Source organism: Thamnophis sirtalis, unplaced genomic scaffold (genome assembly GCF_051295495.1).
Source record: "Thamnophis sirtalis isolate CommonGarterSnake01/CBP01778 unplaced genomic scaffold, rThaSir2_p1.2 scaffold_3, whole genome shotgun sequence".
Lineage (NCBI taxonomy): Eukaryota > Metazoa > Chordata > Lepidosauria > Squamata > Natricidae > Thamnophis > Thamnophis sirtalis.
Window position 1 is genome coordinate 32,908,914 of NW_028261383.1, and position 15,777 is coordinate 32,924,690.

At 40.4% G+C, this 15,777-nt stretch overlaps 1 protein-coding gene across 1 annotated transcript; it reads right to left on the bottom strand.

The window, feature by feature from the left end:
• Positions 1-3,035: 3,035 nt before the first annotated feature.
• On the bottom strand, positions 3,036-11,592 carry LOC148047870 (uncharacterized). The gene is made up of 2 exons (XM_087707794.1): positions 11,457-11,592; positions 3,036-4,326 (listed from the first exon to the last, which is right to left on the bottom strand). The coding sequence occupies exons 1-2, from the start codon at positions 11,536-11,538 to the stop codon at positions 3,497-3,499; spliced, it is 912 nt and encodes a 303-aa protein (XP_087563920.1). The 5' UTR covers positions 11,539-11,592; the 3' UTR covers positions 3,036-3,496.
• Between the last annotated feature and the right edge of the window lie 4,185 nt (positions 11,593-15,777).

The window sequence follows — 15,777 nt, forward strand, 5'->3', positions numbered from 1 at the left end:
TGTATCTTTTTGTTGATTGATTATAGACAGACAGACAAGTATCTCATCTTTATTATTTTTACAAATAACTCAAGGTTGTGAACATATCCAACACATCGTCCTCCTGCTATTTTCCCCATAAAAAACCACCCTGTGAGGCAATTGGATTGAGAGAGTGAATGATTGGCCCAAAGTCACCCAGCTGGCTTTCATGGCTAAGGTGGAACTTGAATTCATGGTCTCTGCTTTCTAGCCAGATCACTAGAGCAAACTGGATCTCTCAGTATTTCCTTGACCACCTGGAAGAAAAGTGGGATGTTACGCTAAAAACAGGTCAGTAAAAGTGGTGCCCTGTAGACCCAAATTGTCCAAATCTCAAGAACTAAAAGGCAATGATAGGCATATTGTTGGAGGTTTTTTTTTTTCATCTTCAGTAATATGATGCGGTTTGATTTCTCTGAGGAATGAAGGTGGAGTGGTGATCAGTTTCCAAGATTTGTTTATTGCAGTCAGAGACAGACAAATTTCTCAATAGGAATGTGTATCAGACGAAGAATCTGATGGTTTCTTATACACCTTTGTATCCTCTTAAACATGCACACTTACAACTTTCTTTTTTACAACTCTTGGAGTGTTCTTACCAGTTTCTTTTACCATATCCATTCACTCCCTCTTTCTAAGCCCTGCTGCATTCATATCTTCTCTTTCTTTGACCCAACAGTGGATGTTGAGACCTGCATTGACCTATCGGCCTCTAGTGAATTTCTTCTTCTTGGAATTTCTTCTGTGGACAGTAAAAAATCCCTGTCTAAAATTATACCTTAGCACAGTGTTTCTCAACCTTGGCAATTTTAAAATGTGTGGACTTCAACTCCCGCAATTCCCCAGCCACCAAACGAGGTTTAGAAAATCTATTCTAATAGCTAACATTAGGATGTATGTAAAATGAGCCACCTCCTATGTGACTCCATGTTTTGCTTTAGAGTTGAGATCAAGCCGTATATACAGTATATATTTTTGCTTCACTTTTCAAGCCAGGCCATCTCTCACCACAAACTGGCTGGGCTGTTGGTTCCCTTCCCTTCCCCACCCCTTTCCATAACAACTCATTTTCCTTCATTTTCAAACATGACCTACCTTTGCAATTGCCAAACACCTAGATGATTTTTCCCCCCCCTAAGATGGCACATTTCACATCCTGGCCTTTATTCTGCTCTTGAAAGTGTTTTCCTGTTTATTCAATCTTTTTTTCCCCCTGAAACAACTGTTTATCCAATTATCTCATTTCTAGTTTTCACAGTGTGTTTTGGAATGCTCTGTTTTCAATTGTTGGATACTGAAAACTGACAGGACTCCACCTGTCTTCCGCCCAGTTGGTTAGAGAAATGGAGAAGATAAAAGCAGCCTTGGAAGAATAACTTTGCTGCTATGTAAATTACTAGTGGGACGTCCAGCCTGCCTTAAAAAAAACAAAAAAACAACAACCTATAATTGAGTTAACACTCAACCAGGAAGAAGAAAATAGGCAGAGGGGAGGTATAAGGGCTGAAACTGTTGAGGCAGAAGCCAGAGCGGTCAGGCAGAACCTTAATGTAAACATTAAGCATAAAATAACGCAGAGTTTCTTTAGCAACGAAAGGGCAGGAGATAAATTAGCAATAACATAATAAATAAAATGTGTTGGAAGCCAAGTAGCCATTAAACTGCCAACACTTTACTGCGTCATAATAAATTAAGGCTGTGAAAGGCAGGCTAACTTTAAGGTGCACAGGGAGAGCTTATTGTAGTGGAATAGGGCACTGGGCACCAAAGGGACATTAGTACATAGACACAAACATCAAGGTACTTAAATTGTTCCCCACCCAGTAGCTGAAAATCATTCTGGCACTGACTAGAATACTCCCCATTGCCATTAGTGAGACAAAGGTAGCTTGGTGATTTACAACAGATCAGTCCCTAAGTCCTATACTCAGGCCTCTTAGCAATAGGACCTGGACTTATATACCGCTTCACAGTGCTTCACAGCCCTCCTAAGGGGTTTACAGAATCAGCATATTTGCCCCAACCATCTGGTTCCTCATTTTACCAATCTGGGAAGGATTGAAGACTGAGTCAACCTTGAGAGAGTGTGAATCGAACTTCTCGCAGTCAGCAGAATTAGCCTGCAATACTGCACTCTAATCATTGAGCCACCCACAGCTCTTAGCTCTTATAACAATGGCATGGGATGAATGTTAGCAGTAATTTCCCTATATAGACAACCAAGTTCAACTGGAAGGTTCAGGAAATACTGGGAAAGAAATAAATCTCATAAGCTTGAAGTGTGGCACTCTGTAATCAACTCAGAAATTGCTGCTGGAAACCAACTGTCCCAGTTGGGAGGGGGACTCAGCAGGGAATTAAACTAGACTCACTATGTGAACACAAGAGGGCCAAGTCTGACACATACACCCCAAATGTATTTGTGCCTTATCGGGTCTTCCCTGGCAGGAGTTGCTTATTTGGGAAGATTCTGCATTATAGGCAGAAAATAATAAACTAACAAATTTGAACTCAACGTCTGTAGGTCTGGTTGTTTGGCCTGACAATTACTGGAGGAAGGAGGTGAGAATTGGTGATGCAGCATACATTTTTGCTTTTCAATCTCCCTCATAAATCAATTTCATCCAATTGTCCCTGGTGGGCTTTAAGCCAACTTCATGTCCTGTCTTATGTTCTTCTTCCCACTAATCTTATCCTTTAGACTATCATCCTCAAATTTGTTGTTCATTAGATATATTGAATTACAATTCCCATTTTAGTTTGTTAATCTATCTATGCTACCTTGGGAGTTGTGGTGTAATGTATTTGTTTGAGAAAGTACAGAACTTAGACTTCAAAAATTCTCATCTTAATTGTCCAACAGTGACCAAAAAACCCCATAAAATATATGGCTGAAATGGAGGCAGTTTGGGGTGCTCTAGAATGGATTGTTTTGTGTGTGTGAGTGTACACAAAGGAGTTGTCGACTGACAGGAATAGGGGTTAAATTAGGTTTTGTTACCTCAGAATTTGTAAAATTTTAAGTATTTATTTTTGCACCAAACTCAATTCGTGGATCTGATGAAACACAGAGCAGATTCTGCAAATCCATAATTTGCCTCCCCAACATGTTAGGAAAGAAAAATAAGGAAAATGATCTACCCAAAAAAGTTATAATTTCCTGTGTCTGAAATATAGAGTTACTTTATTGTTACAACACTACTCATCAAAGGGGCATTTCCAAATTTTGTAGAAAGAAAATTCAAAAGGATTGCTATGTATACAAGATCATATTCCCCTTCCCTTAAAAAAAATGTTATCAAAGCATATATTGTGCTTTGTTCAGATCCCTTTTTTTAAAAAAAAAACAAAAATTAGGGATATTGTTTCTTCCCCACCTGAAAATCTTCCTTAACCGATGTCTTTATTTTCTCAATTCCCGGGAAAAGCAAGAAAAAGTAAGGCTACATATTCCTGATCCAATTTATATTTCTGATCAATCAAATGTCTCTTCAGAATCTGAGGCATCCGAGAGAGAACGCTCACTCGATTGAGGTGGGGTAGGGAGAGTTGGAACAATAGAAGTGAATGATTCCTCCAGTGAAGAGGGGAAGGGGAGGTTTTCGACTTCATTTGCCTGAGGAGAAGAGATAGCAGGGGCCATCTGAAGGGATGGCTCTAATGAAGTAGGGGGATCAGACCTTCTTGCTGGCTGGGTGATGCTGTCCCTTGGTGAACTGGTGACTGAAGCAGGTTCTTCCTTTGGGGGATCTAGAAGCTCCTTTAGTGAAGGAAACCAAGAGAAAAAATCTTCCGGTGGAGGAGGCTCAGATTTTGGAGAGCTGGAGAAAGCCTTTATTAAAGGCTCAAAAATGTTGGGCAAGTCAGAAAAAGAAAAGTCATCTTCATCAATGGTCTCTGATTCACCAGCCCCATCATCTCCTTCAATAGCTCTTTTAACAAGGAGACTTAATAGAGCCAAAGTATCTTCCTCCTCATCTTCAATCATCTTCAGATTTTCTTCTTCAGGTTCTGAGGTGTTTAGAGATCCCCACAAAGTAGTTCCTTGCTCCTTATTGACTCCCTCTGTTCCGTTAACTTGTGGGGAGTCCAGATCTTCTAGGTAGGGTATAATAGCGCCAATATTATCCCAGGAATCATCAGGTTCAGCCTCGTTGGAATCGACTTCCAACTCATTGGGTTGGAGGTTGTATTTCTCCAAAGCACCTTCCTTTTCGGGAACCTCTGCTCCTGATGCATTGGCCACAGTTGGGGCTACAGTAACCGTTTTCTCAACAGGCACTTGAACGCTCATGGATATCACACCTAGGAGGAATCACAAAGGAGAAATATAGAGCTATAAACTATGCAACCAACAATTAAGTAGCACTTGCCTATTATGAGTCATTTAAAAACCCTGTTCATATTTGTAGAAAAGTATTCCAATCTGACAGCAGCTGAACAGGGAATATCTTCAATTGTGTAATCTGCTGTCCAATGGGACCTTCGTAACGATCTTTTCTTAATTTGAGTAACTCTTAATACAAATTGTCTAGGGAATTTCTTTTTAAAAAAATTGCAACACACCCTAATTTCATTGTTTGACATATCAATGCTCATAATACAGACTCTTAAATGAAAATCCCTTTTCTTTGTATAGCTATTTGTCTTAATATTTGTCTACAGTTTTCATTTTCTTTTCTTTCCACAAATTTTTCTACAGCGTGTTGAAATAGAAAACATGAAAGCAGCCAGCACTTCATATGATGCTGTGTTTCTTCTACTCATTTGGTGAGCAAGGATGAATCCGCAAATTCAAATCTTTCAATTGCTTTCAGAATACTTTCACATCCATACAGGTAGTCCTCAATTTAGGACTGTAATGGAGCCTGTGCATGATGGTTGTAAATCATGATGGTAAATCAAGCAGGTCACCCACATAACCAACCCAATACTATGATCTTGTTGGCATAGAATTGGGTCAGTCATGTAAATGCTGCAGTCATTAAGCAAACCAATTGCTTGTTATGGACTGGTTTTGCCAAAAGCTGGAAGTAAAAGATGGTTTTCGGTAAAAATGTAGTAAAACCTGGTCATGTGACCATGGGATGCGGCAAACAGTCATAAATGCAGGTTGTTTGACGAGCATCTGAAATGCAGTCATGTGACCACAAGGGCATAGGGGGAACTGTCAAAACTTCAACACTTGTAAGTATCCCAGGGGAGACCCGTCATAACTTCAAACTATCACTAAGCAGCCAGTTGACTACCTGTATTCAGGCTCAAAGATAGGACTCCTCCCCCCCCCCAGACTCTACATATGAAGCAGGATTAATTCTGCTGATCTTCAAGTAAATAAAAGGAAAGTCCCAGGAGACGTATGCCAAGGTACGTTGCTTCTCCAGTTAAGCAGGTATTTTTCCCTCTTACTATCTCTCTGGTGCAGTTCTTGTTAATGCTCTAGGCAGCAGCCCACACACCTGTCAGCTACTCTAACTGGTTGCTTAGGGCAGCAAAGAAGATAATCCTACTTTGTGTCTCCAACCAGCATTTCTCAACTTCAGCAACTTTAAAAAGTACGGACTTCAACTCCCAGAATTCCACCCCTCTAAAAGTTGCTGAGGTTGAAAAACACTGAACTAACCTAATATCTTTTTTCTATCAAATAGATAGTTGCTGTTCTCATTTAACAAATAGGAAATCCAAGCTGGGGAGAGAAAGGCTCAAGATCTTCACAATTCTTAAGAGGAAGCCCCCGACAGGCAAGGATGGAACTTGGTCAGTTCTAAGTCTTAGTTTAAAGCAAGCTTTATCAATCCTTTGAAATGATCCTTACCTGTTTTATAAGTGTTTCCCAACCTTGGAGAGTTGAAGATACATGAATTTCAACTTCCAGAATTCTCCAGCCAACCATACTGGCCGGGGAATTCTGGGCATTGAAGTCCACACATCTTCAATTGACCAAGTTTAGAAAATTGCATTATAGGAAAGAAGATTCTTCGTCCACTAAATGATATTGCTAGCCACATAGTCATAGTGCTGCTGCCACCATATTTGCTGGAAAGAAGAACAGCCTTTTCTATGTCCACGTCACCTGGCTAGGCAAGTTATACCTGCTCAAAATCTGTTCATTGTGTGAATATTAAAATCTGCTTGGAGCACTTCTCACTACGAAAAGGGAAAATTCACTGAAACAATGTAATTAAAGAAGTGGGAGTGTTGAGTGACTCAACAGGCCGAGCATTCCATGGCAAACTCAAGATTTTACCCATTCAATTTCTGCCTACAATATTGTAAAAGGCACAGAAGCCTCCACAGAAAAAATAGGGCAGGTTTTATTTTGCGTGTCTGCTCAAAATTATAAAGTAGGACACAAACCAACGTAGAGCGGAAATCATGGGGCGTAATTAGCAGGGTATGTACAAACAAATATATCAACTGCCTATGTAGACAGAGGAACGTGTTACAGGTCCTCCTTGTTCCGCAACCATAATTGGCACCGGCAACTCAATCATTAAGCAAAGCTGTCATTAAGTGAAACCACAGCTTATGATCTAACTTCAGCTTTCCTTTGCTTCACATACCTAGGAAAGTCATCAGTTTGTGGATTGGTTACTAGGCAGTTGGTAAATGAGGACTACCTGTTCTTTCTTTGGCATGTGTATGCTGTGATTACAAATGTGTTATCTAACAACCTTTTCCAAAATTAGTTAAAAATCTTGCTGTAGTGACAATAATGGCCTAAAATAACAACAGAACCAGGGAAATAAATATCTATCTACATTCATGCTGAGTGGGGATGATAGGATGTGTAGTTAAACCTATCTCAAAAGCCTTTGGTTTTGAAAGCTGGTTAGAGAAGAACAAAGCAGGCAAAGCAGTATAATATTTTCTTAATCATAAATTATTTAAATAGGCCTGGAACACCCCCCCCCTCCAGTTTTACTTGAAATTATCACAATGGGAAATAACTTGCAAACTATTTGGCTGAATCTCAACGAATAATAAATTAGGGTGGTGGTGAAATTCTATCTTTTCCATTAATCTCTAAGTTACAATAACAATGCTTAGTTTATTTCATATTTCCTTTTAAATCGTATTTAGGGAATTCCACAGATGGCTTTGAGAGAAAAAGAAAGCTTTGTGCTGTTTACTGTGGCAATTATGGAGGTTAATTCTGAAAGCAAAAGGTACTGAGTGGGATGTAGTGTAAAACTGAAGCCAAGTTGCTGATTTAGTCTTCAAGGGCATGATGAGTAATGTTTTATTTATGCACAACTTCACTGAAGGAAGCCATGCTTTGGCTCACAAACATGACCCCCTTGAGAAACATAAGAATGTTTAAATTTTTGCGTTGTCAGGCTTCAAAGGGGTTCTGATTGTGTCTCCTGGGTTCTCAAATCTCAAGTAACATTCTCCATAAATATTTTTCTAGTAAGTATCACTTATAAAACTATTGGGCCCCACCTTGAAACCAATTAACTTGTTTGTCCCTTTTAGCCCATCTCTTCACTGAGGAAACTCAGCACCCAGGAATTCCTTTTGGCACTGCTGACAGAAATTGGGGCCTCATGGAGCAAGAGTTCATCAATCAAAGTATTAAGTGAAGGATTGCAGTTTTATTTTTAACATGCCCACCTGACCACGTAAAATCCAAAGCATCTAGATCAGTTGTTTCTCAACCTAGATAACTCTCAGATTTCTGGGAGTTCAAGCCCATGCACCTTAAAGTTGCCAAGATTGAGAAACACTGATCGATGGAAGGGAATTAAAAAATGTGCTTCTAAGCCATTTTGAACCTGAAAATCTAATATTCAATATATCATGTTTTTGGTTCTGCTTTTAGCATTTTTTTCTCCTATATATCAAAATTGCCGGAAGTTAAGCTTACAACTACAGTTTGCTTTAGCAAACTTTTTTTTAAAATTTGATCAAGAAGGAAGGAAAATAAAAGCTTTTTTAAAGTTATTGCTAGGATTTTTTTTCTTGTACAATTATTCAATATTCAATTAATAGATTAATGGCTTTGTCCTTTGCATCTTCACTCAGAAGTAATTCCCCTTTCCACTCTTGCCAAATTTTATGAACTCCTAAATCTAAAGGACATCAGATAAAGTTGAATCCAGCCAGAAAACCTGTTTTAAATTTTTTTAGCGATATAATACTTTCTCATCAGTCATTTATGTTCAGGACAGCATGGGATATTTAGAAACACAAATTACACTGTTCAAATTAGGCAACTGCAGAGAGCATAGTTTAAGAGCTTTATGTGCAATTTATCTAAGTATGGTCCAAGACCTAATTTTCCCCTGAGGAAAGTAGGCTGGGCTGAGAAAAAGAGAGTAGCCCCAAATTGCCCAATAAGCTTCTGTGATTTAGGTAGGACTGGAACCTTGAGGACAAATCAAGTCAAAATTTGGGTGCAGGAAAAAGAGCTGTATCTCATACCAGTTAAGATTCTGGGCTAGTGCTCCAGATAAGCAGTGGAGGGACCCAGCATCTAGAACCCTTAACACCTACAGAAAACTCCCTTGGATGTTGTGGGGGAATCAGTCCCTCTCTGTCATCACTAGAGCAGAGAGGTGGAGTGGAAAAGCATAGCCCGACTCATAGAGCTGTGGGGGGGGAGGAGGGAAATAAAGGTCAAATATGCATACCACTAGAACCATGATGGCAAACCTATGGGACATGTGCCACATGTGGCACACGGATCCATATCTGCCAGCACGCAAGCCGTCAGCTCCAGCACGCATGCGCGTGCCAGCCAGCTGATTTTCAGCCTTCCATAGGGCTGAGGGAGGCCATTTTTGCCCTCCCCAGGTTCCAGGAAAGCCTCTGGAGCCTGGGGAGGGTGAAAACGGCTTCCCCTGGCCCCCTAGAGGAAATACCAAGCTCAGCTTGGAGATGGGCAGTGTGGCGGGGGTGGCAGAGGGTGGCGGGGGGGTGGGTTGTGCACGCTTTGCATTATGGTTGCCAGCATGTGTGTGTGTTATTGTATGCATGTGCGCACTCGCATTTTTAGCACCTAACAACAAAAAGGTTAGCCATCACTGACCTAGAACTCCTGGGAAAGATGGGACCTAAACCTTAAAAAGAACAATGAGGAACACAACTCCAAAGTAGGCTTGGAGTGCCTTACGGGTTCTAGGTTTTTTTAATTAAAATTAAAAAAAATTGGCATCCTTCAAAGCTTCAGCCAATATTTAGAAGGATGCCCCAGGTGTTCTTACAGAATGGAAATGATTGCTGGCAACGAATCCAACTAAGATGCTTGGTAGTGTAGCTGCCTGCGATAAGACTAAACGTAAGCCAAGATGCCGACAGCATTCCAGAGGGCTAAAGGGAATGATAGGGAGGAAGTCACCTCACCATTTTGGCTTCTGATATATGGCGAGAATGTGGCTGGCCGCATCACCACAGCAGGTGCTTTTCCAAAAGAGAAGACCACAATATATTCTCAAAAAAAGCTTTGGGAGGCTGAGTATAAAAGAAATTGGCCAATTAGATTGTTGCGTAGAGTGCTAGTAAGTAATTACTATATTTTGAGGGAAGAAAAAAATTAAAATACAAATATCTTTGTGGAATTGCTGATTGCACAGTCAGCATTAGTTACTAGTAATTACTGTATGGCTATCCCTGGTTTTGACACTGAGATAAAATTTTGAAAAATGAAGGCATATTCACACTATCATCTTCGTGTATAAAATCTTGACAATCCAGCCTAACCAGATTATAAATACGCCTCGCTTCTGCAGACACAAGCGAAGGACATTAACTGGTTCTAATTAGGCTTAGAACAAAATTTGGCAATCCAACACAAATGGAAGTAAATAAGGTTGAAAAATATAATCCTAGTTTCTTGCCCCACATTATATGATGTAGCAGTTTTACAGAAGCAAAACAGATCTGGATGCGATCAATAGTTGAATGTGATTCTGTGGACTTACTTTGAATTTAAAAAAAGAGAGAAAGTCATCAAATAATAAATAATGACCATCTTGCCAACAAGAAAGAGATACATCTCTGCCTCTCCTGACATTCTGTTTTCAGGATAGGTACTTTGTAGATATTCAGCTGACTCCAGAAGTCCCCATCTGGAATCTGCTATTGGATTCCTCTTTCCAAAACTCCAGATCAACTGCCATCAAAAAATGCCATCAATAATTTCTGTAAAATAGCTTCGCGTACCCAAAAGAATTTATAACAGGGATCGACAATTTGTTGGTTTCTAGATGTTTTAGAGTTCACACAATATCTTGCCATTTGACCTGACTGTTAAGACTAATTAAAGTTGGCCCATCACATCACTAATGCCAACTTTTGTGGCAGAGTTGTGTAAAGGGTGTTCACTTTCTTGCCATTATTAACACAACCTATTTGCTTTTCCTTTCTTTCTGAGCCACACATACATTACTTCACAAAGAAGAGCATAGGGAAATTTCAGACTGCTGGTAATATGCCTAACCTAAGAGAACCTGGTTTATCCAAGATCATCCAGAAAACTAAACGTCATGATGGAGTAGAGATTTTAATCTACCATATCCAAACTAGACATCGATCACCGTGAAACACTCACAAATGCACATTGGAAAGGCTATCAATGGTCTAGGAAGAGTTACTGAAATACCAGTACAAAGAATTGGTCCAAGCAAAACTTCATTTTAACTCCAGACTGAGAATTTATAAATCTATAACATGTGCTTATAACTCTATTTAAATTGTATGAATCATTTTTTTTCAGCTATGAAACTGAGCAATGAGCATCTCTCAGCCTACCTACCCTAAAAAGTCTTTATATTCTAGAACATTTCCCTAACATTTGTATAAGTGTTCTGGTCCTTGAAAGCATCCAGCCAGCTGTCAAATGAAAGTTAAACACAAAACAATTTAAACACAGCTGTTCCACATTTCCTAAATAATAGGCTGGTACAATTCAATGCAGTGCTAAACTTTAAGTAATGTGATACTTAAAATAAGAAAAAAATAAAATAAAATGCTGAAGTGGCCACTGTCAGAAAGTGAATAATGTTTTATTCTTTTTCTCAGTGGATCTCTTCTTAGGTTTCACAGGATCTAGGATATCTTCTGAGCTTGCTATAAACATAGTCCTAATTCTCCCAACAAATTATGCTGCTTTCCTAAAAATCTGAAGGAGCCTAGTAACACCTTCTCAGACTGAACAAGACAGGAGTTTTTGTGAACCATTTCTGACTCCATCAAATGCATGGAGAGGTTAAACTGATGTAGGATCTAAAAACCATTCATGCATCTGATGAGGACAACTCACAAAAGCTTGTATTTTAATAAAATTTATTTGTCTGAAAATCTGCTACCAGAGTCCTCCTGATTTCTGGCTACCGTAGTCAAAACAGAACTTTTCCAGGTTTTGCAGTAATTCCATTTTTTTCTTTTTTGATGTTCTGTTGCTGCTCTGACTTCACTCATCCTTTACTTACCTGTTAATAGTAGAGTCGTGGCCAAGACGAAGACAAGGCTTCCATTGAAGGGCATCCTGCCCAAGCTAAAGTTGATCTTCATCCTTCCTGCTTGGCCCACTGCAACACCTTGCTGCTTTATGAATCTCCAGTCAGGCTCATAAATGGAACCAATTGCTCCAGGTACTCTCAAGGAGACACCTTATATCATTCCTGTTGGGATTCAGGGCTGGATTTCCCAGATTTTTAGGGTGTGGTATCTTGTGATCCCTTGCATGGGAGTGCCACTTTTTACTGTTTCAACAGAGCAGGTGCAACCTTTTGGAAACATCCTCCTACAGGGAATTTGGCAAGGCAAGTCTGGAATGATGAAAGGACTGTAACCTTTCTTTCTCAGCAGAAGGCATGGAATCACAAGACAGCAACAATCATTGTGCTAAATTTGCCACAACCACCACACCTCTGCTCACCTTTTCTTTAATTCTAGGCTTTTACAAATCACCCTGATTCCCAAAGGGGGCAGGATTGGTGCTAAAGCTCCTATATTGGACATTTTATGGCATTTTAAACTGCAGAGCTATGGAATGATGCAACCAGGTTTAATTGCAAGTTTTTTGAGAGTAGAGAAAATGAGAGTTGTGACGCCTAATCAACATGCAACTTTTGATAGCTTTAAAATTAGAGCAGGGTGGATAACCTGTGGCCCCAGACCATGGAGACTGCAGAACTAAAAGTCAATTTCATGCCATTAGAGATTCACTGTTTCCTGCTGATGTTCAAATACAAAGCCAAATAAGGATGAGTTTTCATGTATTCACCACATAGGCTTTTGTGGTATTATCCACAGCCTTACAGATGTTGCTAAAGTTGCATATATGGCTATTATACAAGGTTAACAAGCAAGCTTCTCTATGCCCATATACATTAGGTTCACTGGGCCCTTTGATCATCTAATGAATACATTTATTGGGCTTCCTACCTGTTGGGAAACTGCAACCTAGGCTGGAATGAGGGATCAAGTGAAGGCCTAGCTTAGAGTCCTTGCGCCACAAGAGGTATAAGCTTAACCTCTCCCAAGATCCATAAAGTCTTAACTGGTCATTTCCAGGAGAAGGCAAACCATGTGGGCAGCTTCTTGTAACTTAGGTAAAGAACAATAAAGTTGCTTTCTTTCGCTTCTATGAGTACCTCTGATTGCTTGTACCTGACACTAGCTACTCTTTAGTAATAAGCAGGTATACCATTGTGGGAACACTGGCAATTCTTATTCTATTGTTTTGAGTATTGCTTTGAACTCCAGAGCCCCAAAGCTATTGTGAAACATAGCATAGTGATTCTTAAAGAATAAAAAGGTCAATAAATAGTGATGTATATTGATTGTACAGTGTTTATATCATTTTAACCTCTGTTCAGTGTATTTATGTTTTTTTTAATTAGTAACCAAACCTTTTGGCTGTCTACAAAAGGTACAAGAAAGGGTAAATGGCAATAAATAGGTATAGGGCAGTGATGGCAAACCTTTTGGCACCATGTGCCCAAACTGGAACGCATGTGCCAGAGTGCCAGAAACCTGAAGACCAGATGGCTAGTACACGTGCCCACCAAGAGGCTTCTGCGTGCCATCTCTGGCCCGCATGCCATAGGTTCGCCATCACAGATATAGGGCCATCTTCGGGGATCCAAAAAGTTAAATTGGCAGGCTGATTGAAGTTTTACCCCTTTTTTATATATACATTTGTGTCTGCCTAGCAGGTCAGAAAGGGATGGAGTTTCAATCATGTGTTGCGAGCGCTATCTGGACTCCTCTGCACCAACAATGCTTTCGGTGTTCATAAGCAGATAATAGCCCAACTACATTGTACCAAATTATTGTGACTAAGTCATTGGTTGATAGTTCAGGGTACTATATGAATCTAAAATATTTAATTAACCTAGTAAACTATGGGCCAGTGAATTCAGTTGGTAACATCCAAGTAATAAACATTACTTTTATAATAATTATTTCTAATGATATAATAAGCATTATATTACTTTGTTGTTTGTGTGTACACTGAGACCTTATGCACCAAATTCCTTGTGTGTCTGATCACACTTGGCCAATAAAGAATATTTTGTTCTATTCTGTTCTGTTCTATTTTACATATGGAAATCTAATTTCAAAACATTTGTCCAGAGGTTCAGAAATAAACAGGTTCAGCAAGGGAGAGACTGGTAGGGATATAATGGTCACCCAAAATGTTATGCAGATTTTGTAATACCAGGTGGAAACTGAAGCTATTCAATAACTAAGGAAGATATCTAAGGTGATGCGGAGGCCAGACTGATAACAGAACTTCCCAGACCAGCTTTCCAGCAGCATAACCAGAATATCCAATGGGAGGAGTGTGCAAAATGTGGGAAATGCAGAATGTACAGCACATGCTAACAAACTATCCATTTTTCTGCCTTGTTAGGTCAAAGAGGACCCATTGTTCTTATTCACAGATGCAGGGGGTGACTGTGAATCATTCAGCCAAAAAAACAAACAAACAACAATAAACATGTTGAACACAATCATGTTAAAAATAAAAGCTCTCACTCACTACAGATGTTAATCCACTCATTTTTTTTCTCTGAATCCTTTGAAGTTTTATACATTCTCACACTTACAGATTAAAAACATCTAGAATGAGCTAAATAAAATGTTATACAATAATCTGAACTGATATCACAGCTTTCCTTGCAAGCTTTGCAGCTTTCCTATAAATTGTATATTCCTATTGTTTTTAATTCCTTAAGCAATTTTACATTGCAAGTCACATGTAAAAGCTATCTTGTTTATTCAGATATTTGGAAATCTGTAACCTGACTAGTGAACGACCAAACCATACAATTTCAGCAATAAAACGAATAATGAGAGCCAGTTTGGTCACTTGGTAAAGGTCCTGGCCTAGGAACTAGAAGAATGAGAGTTCTAGTCTCACTTTAGGCATGAAAAACCAGCTGGTGACCTTGGACCACTCATTCTCTCTCAGCCCAATTCACTTCATAGGGTGGTTTTGGAGGGCAGGGGGATCGAAGAAAGGAGCTTTTAGTTGTATTCACCATCTTAACTTATTTATAAAATAGAAAAGAAAGAAAAGAGAAAGCGCAAATTTCTAATATGTTTAATTTCACAATGCTTGTGGGTATACAATATTTTTTGTTGTTCCATTGTCTGTGCAGCAGGGACGTGCAGTCAGGGGAGGCAGAGCCTCACCACTGTCATCATAATAAGAAAAAAAATGTAAAAGCAAAAAGGCTGAGCTAGTTGCTGCCAGAGTCACCATGGATGACTCTGCTTAGCGCTTAACTGTTTTAAAAAGCCTCTAAAAAGCACCCTCTACAGGAGGCGGCAGGAGAACGACGTGCCTCATCTAGTCTGACTTTTTATGATCTCTCGAGCAGAGTTAAGCAAGGGTTAAAAGCCGAAAAATTCCTGACGTAGATGAGGCACATCGTTCTCCTGCCTCCTCCTGTAGAGGATGCTTTTTAGAGGCTTTTTTAAACAGTTAAGCAGAGTTATCCATGGTGACTGGCAGCAACTAGCCCAGCCTGACCTCAGCTCTTGCCTTTTTCCTTTTACATTTTTTTTCTTTTCATGATGATAGGCAAGAGCAGAGTTGAAATCCTCTCTGAAACAGTTGGAAAAGGTATGTGTGGGTCAGAGGGAGGGGGAGGAATTCAAACTTCATCCTCCTGGTGCAATTTTGTGGGTGGGTGGGTGGGTGTTTGAGAGAGAGGGGGAGAGAGGGAAGGGAGAAGAAAAAGAAAAAGGAAATTTATTTAGCAAAGGAGAAAAACAAATGCTGTCGCTTTAAATCGGAACTGAGCATGCCTGCCTGTGGAATTCTGGGAGTTGTGCCGTTCTTCTTCTTCAATTTCTTCTTCTTCCTCCAAGGAGATGCTCAAAAACTTCCATGAGGCCGACAACCCCGGCACAGTCTCCCCCAACCAGCCTCGCCCGGCCCAGCAGCCCCAAGGCCTGACCAACAGCAGTGCCCACCCGCTGCCCCCTACGCTCACGGGGGACACCTCCAGCCTCCCTCCCACACTGGGGTTCCCCTGCCCATGTCCGGAGGGGCCCCATCCATCCCATCATTCCGGAGGCTGCCCGTTGCAGGGAGCTTGGAGGGCGTTAGACCGGGGTCTGCAGGAGCGTCCTCCGTGACGGCTCTTGTAGGGGCCACCGTGGCTCATTTCCATGCGGGGGCTGCCTCTGCCGGGGGAGCCGTGGCCGGTGCAGCAAGTGGCAGGGCCCACCAGGTGGGCAACACCCTCACAAACCTTGCCGCTGCTGGCAACGGCATGACCCTGCCCGGAG

Coding starts and splice junctions, on each gene's coding strand:
- LOC148047870 (XM_087707794.1), bottom strand. CDS start 11,538: ATGAAGATCAACTTTAGCTTGGGCAGGATGCCCTTCAATGGAAGCCTT. Junction 4,327..11,456: donor CACGACTCTACTATTAACAG/GTAAGTAAAGGA, acceptor GATTCCTCCTAG/GTGTGATATCCATGAGCGTT.